At 46.9% G+C, this 9,446-nt stretch overlaps 1 protein-coding gene across 1 annotated transcript; it reads right to left on the bottom strand.

The window, feature by feature from the left end:
* Nucleotides 1–492: 492 nt before the first annotated feature.
* On the bottom strand, nucleotides 493–8,948 carry LOC125460364 (coiled-coil domain-containing protein 71-like). The gene is made up of 2 exons (XM_048547781.2): nucleotides 6,193–8,948; nucleotides 493–2,554 (listed from the first exon to the last, which is right to left on the bottom strand). The coding sequence occupies exon 1, from the start codon at nucleotides 8,859–8,861 to the stop codon at nucleotides 8,169–8,171; it is 693 nt and encodes a 230-aa protein (XP_048403738.1). The 5' UTR covers nucleotides 8,862–8,948; the 3' UTR covers nucleotides 493–2,554; nucleotides 6,193–8,168.
* Between the last annotated feature and the right edge of the window lie 498 nt (nucleotides 8,949–9,446).

Genomic DNA, 9,446 nt, shown 5'->3' with positions numbered 1-9,446 from the left:
CCAAAACCAGGGGTTATAGTTTAAGAATAACGGATAAACTTTTGAGGACTGAGATGTGAGAGAAATTTCTGCACCCAGAGTTGCAAGCCTGTGGAGTTCACTACCACAGGAAATGGTTACGGCCAAAAGATAGGTGTTTTCAAGGAGGTAGATATAGCCCTTGTGGTTAAAGGGATCAAAGGATAAGGGTGGGATTGGGGCATTAAGCTCAATGGTCAGCCATGATCATATCAAATGCTGCAGCATGCTTGAAGAGCCGAAGGGCCTGCTCCTGTTTCTATGAAAAGCCATGTGGTATATTGTTCTCCCTCTGGGACTTTGGTTTTGGAAGACTAAAACGGATTAGGCCCGTGTCTCACTCCTAACAACATTGAACATGATGGAACAGTGCGCTGCGATGAGCTTTCTTGTGTGAACTAAGATTGTGCACAGTATACACTGCCTCCTGATGGATTCCTGAAAAAATTAGCAATCAAACTGTGACACCCAAGACTCATTATTAAATTGTCGAAAATGTTTATTTATTATTTAAATAACTCCTGTCCATACTGTAATCCCAATATTGAAAAATTGCAGTACATTTCACAGTCAGAAGTGTCATTTGGAAAATAAATGTAAATCATACAAACAGATCAAGATATCAAAATCACACATTCCCAGCTTTCCATTTGGTGTGTGAAAATCTTCTAAGTTTGAAAAGGTTAAAAATATATAAATCAATTGCCCAATTCCTCACCCTCCCCATTTTAAAAATCTAAAACACATACACTGCCTTTTACATCCCAGAAAACTGCTCAAACTATTGCCACATCACCATTTCCAAATTATAATTTCCTAGATTCCTCCCCCCACCCCCCCGCACATTCATGCCTCTCTCAAGAGCATCCCGTGAGAATACTTCCAACCCCTGCTCACAGCAAGTCCAGGTTGATGCACTTTCCAAAAACCGAAGCAGAACTGCCAATGAAGAGCAGACAGTTTGCAACAATACTGTGCTGACACCCTTCCGTGCAGTTTGTCAGAAAAGCATTCAACAAAGTTCACAGGACGTTGCGCATTTCAGATAGGGGGCCATTCATCCTGGACATACTGCAGCTCTTCAGTTCCTTGCCAGTTTGTGATTAACTCAATGCAAGCATGTTCAATGTAAAGCCTATCCTGCTGTGCTTTGTGTCCTCAAATGATTTCACAATTGTAGGAGGGATCAGGTCTCTCAGCGAGGAGTGAGCAGACAGGGGTTTATGAGGAACCTTTAACTGCCCTTCAATCTCCTGTTGAAAGGATTGCTTTTCCTCCAGATGCTCACTCTGCACTTTCTGCAAAACACAGCTGGGGCTCCACTTGACATGTTCCCAACTGTAATTATGGCCTCCCCACTGGGATGGGGGCAGAGAGAATCTCTCAGGTACAAAACCCCTGGCATATCCATTCCTGAGATGATCTCTGAAGAGGCTACTGCTCAGGAAAATAATCAATAATAGCTATGTGCATTCATATTTGAGAAGCAATTGTCCCTTCCTTAGGCCCAAAAATACTTCATGTTAAGGTTACTGCAGCAAACCCACTTTTCAACAGGGACAAACACTGAACTGCTGCCTCATCAGCAGCTTCTCAAACCAGTGGTTACATTTTAAAGCACACTTCAGCGCAGGAGGAGACCATTTGGCCCATCAGTTTTGTACTGGTGTTTTGAAAAAGCTGTCCAGTTAATCCCATTCCCACATCGCCCTGCGAATTCTCTCCTCTCAAAGTTTGTGCACTGCCTACTCCTAGTCAGCGAAGGTTGTCGCTGATTGATTCAACTCGAGGACAGGAGAGATTTCTCCTTATATCTTTAGCTGTTGCTTAAGTGGAGGCTGGGATTTGGAGTCACATCATGTAGACAATAACTGGTAACTGCAACACAGTTCCAGCACAAAGTCAGATAGATCTTTATCTCACACCAAGAGCCCTAATGGAGAACAAAGACCCTGCATTTTAATTGTTTCCAAATCCAGACCCTTGTTCTCCACTATTTTAAAAGTCAAGTTGAATCTTTGAAACATTCTGGAAAACCTTCATTTTGGGATGATAACTCCAAAGAAGGAGAAAAGGTACATACAAAAATGCAAAACACTGGCACAATAGTTTGACAGTCACGTTTAACATGAGGATGAAGACTAATCCAATTTCCTGCCAGACCTCTCATAATTCACAGTAAAGGCTTTCTACTGAAAAGGCAGCTACATTGGTTTTATATAAAAACACAGAGCCACTTGAGTCAAAGACACATGTACCATGTTGATTACTGTTGGTGAACACAAAGAACATTTTACAACAGGCAGGTGAGTGTGCAGCTACACACGTTGAGATGTGAAAGACACAACAGCAATATTGCATCTTTTTTTGGTTTTATTTCAGTAACACTTTGAAGCACACCTCCCACAAAGGTGCCACTCATTCCAAAGACAGCAGCCTCCGTCAATCCGAATCAAAGCACAGGATGGTCTCCTTCACTGTCTCACAGCATTCCCCAGTAAAGTGTTTCACCGTCTGAATGGGAAATGATTTACCCCTATGGTAGAAAAAACGCTGTAAACAGGAGGCAACTGGATATTGGAGCAACTTTACATCAGTGAAGGGTCACAGTCTGTATGGATTGCAGAAGGCGTTTGCGGGTGGTGGATGGAGTCATTGTTCACATGCGGTTCCAGACACAGTATTGGTAGCGAATTCTGCTCGAGAAGGCATCTCAGCTGAGTTCAGTTTAGCCTCTCAGCAGCCCATGTCCTCACACCTTGTGGTTAGCATCACTACATCGAAATCAGACTGAACGTGAGAAGCTCGAGCCCTTTACCTAATTCCAGCTGATCTCAACAGCAGCCCCTCAGCTGGTGGGTCAACAGGTACAGACATGTGTAACAGACGGAGACTGGTTCCTCCCTGCCATACATCAGCACCACGCCAGAGGACAACACACAGTGTTTGAAGGGGACAGTGGAAATAACACGAATGGTGATATATCAAAATTAGGGGGTCTTGTGGTAGAGTCCCTACCTCTGGGCTGGAAGACCTTGGTTCAAGTCACACCTGCTCCAAGATGTATTACAACATCTCTGAACAGGTTAATTAAAAATATATATGAATAAAATATTACGTATTATCCAGAGCTGGCCAACTGAAACCACTAATGAGCCACATTTGAGACTATGTTAATCTAATTCCACTGACTGCAGGACACAATGCCTCTCAGATGTGTGGATATTTATTGAACAGACCCCCAGCAGCTGCAAACGATCAATAAGGAGGCACTGAGACACTCTACAATTCCCATTTAAATGTACACAGTGGTTGAGTTTGAACATTCCAAGCACACTGTAACTGAGATTACCGAACCAAAAGCACTACCCCATCATGAGTTCTTCACATTTCCAATCAGCACTGAAACTTTTCAGATCAGTATTCCCAATGTAGCCATGTGTAGCTGGCGTACTAGACTATTGTGATTCAATCAACAAAATAATATATCGAATGCCAGGTACAGGTTTGCCAAAAGACTGCCAGCTCTGACTCCAAAGTCCACCACCCACATTGAAGAGGGTAGAGTCCTGGTTATGATCATCCCAGGCCCCAACAATCAGACCCAATTCCATCCTAGCTCCTGTTAGTTACAGTTACCGGAAACAGATTCAGTATTAAAGTTACTTCAAATAGCACAGTTGTCCATCTTTCACAACATATCAGGACACCATTCATCTGAACTTAACCCATGCAAAAACAGCTGTATTTATACTGTGGTCTTGTCTCATATTGAAAATATGTTCCTGAGGAACCCTCTAACCACCCCATTATGCCTTCATACTCTCAGATAAAGCTTCAGTATGTTATAAAAATAACCCGCATTTATATTGCGTCATGAACGTAGCAAAATATTCCAAGGAATTCTCAGGAGCACAAAGAAGACAGTCTAACAGCGAGCCATATTGGGAGTTAGTAATACAATGATCAAAAACTTGGTCAAAGAGGTAGGTTTTTACTAAGTGCCTTAAAGGAAGTGGGGTGTGGGGAGGAGAGAAAGAGCGAGAGAGTTTAGAGAACAAATTCCAGCACTTAGCACCAAGCCAGGGCCTTCAGGAGTGAAAACTGAAATACACACATGGGCAGTATTGGAGGGTCAAAGATATTTCAGAGGATTGTAGCGATGGAAAAGTGACAGTGAGTGGGAAGGGGACAAAAGGAGCTATAGAATCAGACAGAGAAGGCAGCCATCCAGTCCATGCCAGCTCATTCTCCCACTCACTCCCTACTGTCCGACGAGTTTATTTCTCTGAAGTCTCAATCCACACAACTTCCTTTCTAAATCACTGAGTGCTTCTACTTTCACCAGCTTTTCATGGACAGCAGGTTCCAGACCTTTGGATAAACATGTTCTTCCATGCACCTCCTGCATTTCTCACTCAAAACCTTAAATCTGGGCAGCCCAGCCCTGCACTGATGAGAACATCTCAGCCTTTTGTTACCATATCCAAACCGGTCATATACATCTTATACACATGGTTCTAAGGAAGGGTCACTGGACCCAAAGTGTTAATTCTAATTTCTCTTCACACGTGCTGCCAGACCTGCTGAGCATTTCCAGTAACTTCTGTTTGTGTTCCTGATTTACAACATTTGCAGTTCTTTCGATTTTTATTTCATGATAGCGAGTTTTGAGAAGATTTGTAGCTCAGGTTGAGGTTCTGGATGTGAGTTTGCTCGCTGAGCTGGCAGGTTAGTTTTCAGACGTTTCGTCACCATTCTAGGTAACATCATCAGTGAGCCTCCGACGAAGCGCTGGTGTTATGTCCCGCTTTCTATTTATGTAAATGGAAAGCGGGACATAACACCAGAGTTTTATTTCATGATCTTTACCCCTCTATCATACAGAGGGTGGTACAGTAACTCAGCAGCTCTGGCAGCAATGGTGCAGAGAGAGCCAGAATTAATGCTTTTGAGTATAACACGACACTTCTTTGGAACTGGAAGTGAGATCTGCTTCTCTGTCCACAGGTAGTGCTGGAGAAACTCTGCAGGTCTAGCACCCTTTGTCTTTATTTTCACGCTATTCGGAGACGAGCCCAAGCTTTCTGAACCTGACCCTGCCACTCAAGTCCCACACCCATGGATCCATTCTGATAAATCTCCTCTGCTTCATCTTAACGACCCTCATTGCCTCAGACAGATTTTTACACACACAGAGCATGAGCGAGGGTTTCTGCAAATAAGCTGAGGCACAGAGCGGGGTAAGACAGAAACTCAAATGATTCTGCAAACACCACTAAGTTTCAATTGTTACTGAGCTCTGGTTTCTGGTTTTCCTGCATTAGTTTACAACAGAAGAACACACAAAGAGCAATGTACTTCAGCACAAATGAGAGCCATAACCTGGAAAGAATCAAATCCAACAATGAAGGTTAAGCAGACAGTCCCACATATTTACTTTCAGTCAATTTTTCCCTCATGGAATGCAGCACCACTGGAATTTTGGGACACCTCTATGAGCCCCGAGAGGGTGACAAGGGTGGATGCAGGTTGGATAGAAAGTGAATGACTTCCAGGACCATGCAGAGTTTGCCAGTCAAGAATCGAGCACCTAGAGTTGGGACTTGAGTCACATATGGTTCCACAGCGGACAAGGAAAGCAGGTTTCCTTCCTGCAAGGAACAAAATGGACACCCCACTGAAGGAGATAATGTGAACTGCAGATGCTGGAGAATCCGATTTAACAAAGTGTGAAGCTGGATGAACACAGCAGGCCAAGCAGCATCTCAGGAGCACAAAAGCTGATGTTTCGGGTTTAGACCCTTTATCTTTTGTGCTCCTAAGATGCTGCTTGGCCTGCTGTGTTCATCCAGCTCCACACTTTGTTACCCACCTGAAGGACTTTTGTTAAGTGATAACTTCAAGGACCAATTCTGAATCTGCTGGGATGGGAATGTGAATTGATATTACTTATCCAAGTGCAAAATACGAAAAGCTAGAATTATATAAAAAAGTACATAATTTACACAGGAATATATTAAAAGGACACTATGCTAATTGTATTACATACTTTCAACATCATTATTCAGAGTAAGTTTAATTTACCAAAATTCATCGTTTAGTGTGCAATACGCTTCTAAAAGAACTCTAAAGGCAAACATAAAACCCAATATTAGTCTCTTTTAGACTCACAGAGCACAGGAAGGGCTAGTCAGGTTCTTGTGACTGTGGTGACCCATTCAAGAAGCTGTGTCATTTGTCTCACTTCTCTCTGCTCTTTCTCTAAAGTCTTGTGTGGATTTCACCTGGGCTTGTCAGTCCAATTATCCAGCAGGTAACTGTGTCTTCAGAGCTCAGCATGTCCGTGAATTACGTCTGTGCAAGAGAACCTCGGCCAAAGTGAAGGTGCAACAGGACTCCAGTACTTCCAAAGATAAGAAAGAGGGAGAACATTGGATGGGTGAGGAAATGGGACTGGTCTGGACTGTGGAGACTTCACCTGAACTGCCTGGTGGAAAAAGTGTAACCAGAAAGCAGCTGGTCATCAGTGGAGCCACAGTACGTAAAGAGGGAAGATGCTGGATATAACAGTGTAAATGTTGACAGGGAACTCTTCATTGTTTAACATTCACCCTGTTTCATACAGCACATAACGTGGACCTCACACACAGTAAAAGTTTACGGACTGTTTATTTGCGAGAAGGACAGATGTTGACTAAAAAACCCTGCATGCACGCACACAATAGAAGTACAAATCAAATCAAAGCATTCATCTAAGTCTCCATATGCACTTATTCTACCCGTCCATCTACTGTAATCTCTAGTGCCACACACCAGAAATCTGACAAACAATCAGTACCTCAGGTTCTGGGGGGACCACTGTGTGTAACCCATCACAAAAGCTGCTTATAACTAGAACAGGTGTCACACTGGAAATCTGATGGTCCTGGAACACACTTACACTGCTGTCGATTGCCTTCTTGTCATCTTGCCAAGGTGACAACAAGCTTATGGGCAAGTACACAGAGAACGAGGGCTGACGCAGACTATCTTAACCAGGTCCAGTTCTTTACCCGACAGGACGTTCTCTCTGCGCACACTCGCCCCAACATTGATCAGGACTGGAGCCACTGGTTAATATCTTCCCTGCTCCTTCACTAGTTCCCACTTCTTACTGTCAGGCCAGGCACAGAGGTGGTGTTGAACTGGCGTGAAGAAAGTCAGAAGCAATACAACACCAGGTTATAGTCCAACAGGTTTATTTGAAATCATGAGATTTTGGAGCGTCGGTCCTTTGTCACCTTCGTCAGGTGACTAAGGTAAGCAGTATTCCGAAACCTTGTGATTTCAAATACCTATAGGGACTATCACATAGTGTTGTATTGCTTCTGACTTCAGACACAAGAAGTAAATGAAACACCAACAGCAACAAAGTCAAAATGAAAGTGGTGGGTACAGAACCATTTGTGACACCATTCCAGGGCACATTACTTGAAAATTCTCAGAATACTTGTCTTGTGGACCCTCAACTTGAAAATTTCTGGAGTGGCTGGGTGGGGAATGAGGAAATGTTTCTAAAGCAGTGAGAGTACCAACCCCAAGTGAACACCGCTCAACTGAAGCTGACCTTTGAAGGCAGCAAGCTCGCCTGACACAGTTTTCCAAGGATACAAAAGTTTAAAGACAGAGTCACAGAATGGTTATGGGACAGGAGGTGGTGGTGAAGGTCACTCAGCCCATCAAGACTGTGCTGGCTCGCCCCAAACGAAAAAAAAAAATCGATTCGTGGTCAACCAGACTTTTGGAAAGACATCAAGACAGAGTCACATCTCATATTGCACTACGATATTAAAAAGAAAACAGTGGGTGCAGACAGTCTGGTGTTGAGACTTTGGACTGGGAGGGGGTGGAAAAAATGCCGTGGGAAGCAAGAGGATGGCTTGAGGGTGGGGTCTCCAGGCGACGGTTGGGGTCTCCTTTCCTTCTGGCAACCCCGGCTCGGTCGAGAATCCTGGGTGGGGACACCAGTCCAGGTGGGCTCCGCAGATCGCAGTGAGCAAACGCATGAGAAGTCTGGCTGTGTCCCTCAGGGTCCGGCCGCGGTGGGGAGATGCCCGGTCTTGGTGGTGGCGTTGTCTTTGTCCTGGTCATCCTCAGCGGTCAAGCCCCTAGTCAAGGGGGTAGGTGATGGGGCTGATCCTGATGACCGGTGACAGGTTGACCCGAAGGATCTTCTGCGCTTTCCTGCGGACCTCCTCGTCCGAGGAGGAGTCGTCCACTTTGATGACCTTGGACCTGAGGAGCTGCAGCCTGCTGTTAGTGGGATCTGCCTGTGCCCCAGGCCTGGGCTTCAGGGCCTGCTGCTGTTGCTGCTGGCGGAGGCGGCGGCTCTGGCTCTCCCTCTCCCTGGGGGCTCTCCTCTCGGGGTAACGGTGTCTCCTAAGGGAGCTCTCTCCCATCAGGCGGACCCCCGAGGCCGGGGGCCGGAGCCAGCCGTTGCACTTGGGGTTTTTACGGGGTTTCTTGCGGCTGGAGGCGGCGGCGCTGCTGCTGCTGGAGGCGCCCCCCTGGGCCTGGCTGCTAATTGAGGCCGAGGCTCCGGGCCCGGGCCCAGGCCCAGGCGGGGGGACCTGGCAGGTTGATGAGGTGTAGCCGTACACGTCCCGGCTCCGGAGCACGGTGGGCAGGTAACCCTCCTCCCGGAGCCCGGCCACGAAGCTCAGGAGCTGCGACTGAGTCTGAAGCGGGTCCGGGGAGAGCGGGCTCCACACGGACAGCGCGTCCTCCAGGGCCCGAGGCCCCACCACCGGGATCCGTGACCAGGCCTGAACAGCCGGGCCCTCCGCGGGGCAGCGGGCCATAGGCACCACACCCGCCGCGGACCTGCCCTCCGTCTGCCCTCAAACTCCAGCCCCAGGCTTGGGGCCTTCAACCTGGCCCCGCGTGTACGTCATTTCCGGTGTGACTGCGAGGAGGAGGGGCTTCCACGGAGGGGCGGGGCGATTAGCGCTTGACCCCCATTGACCCCTATTTACCCCCATTTACCCACATTAATACCCCAGTGACCCCATTGGCCCACATTCAGCCGCATTGACCCCAGTGACCCCCATTGACCCACATTCAGCCGCATTGACCCCAGTGACCCCCATTGACCCACATTCAGCCCTGTTGACCCCAGTGACCCCCATTGACCCACATTCAGCCCTGTTGACCCCAGTGACCCCCATTGACCCACATTCGGCCGCATTGACCCCAGTGACCCCCATTGACCCACATTCAGCCCCATTGACCCCAGTGACCCCCATTGACCCACATTCAGCCACATTGACCCCAGTGACCCCCATTGACCCACATTTAGCCCCATTTACCCCAGTGACCTCCATTGACCCACATTCAGCCCTGTTGACCCCATTGACCCCATTGGCCCACATTCAGCCGCATTGACC

The sequence above is a fragment of the Stegostoma tigrinum genome, chromosome 11 (genome assembly GCF_030684315.1).
Source record: "Stegostoma tigrinum isolate sSteTig4 chromosome 11, sSteTig4.hap1, whole genome shotgun sequence".
In the NCBI taxonomy this organism is placed as follows: Eukaryota; Metazoa; Chordata; class Chondrichthyes; order Orectolobiformes; family Stegostomatidae; genus Stegostoma; species Stegostoma tigrinum.
This window is presented reverse-complemented; position numbering and strand designations above follow the sequence as displayed.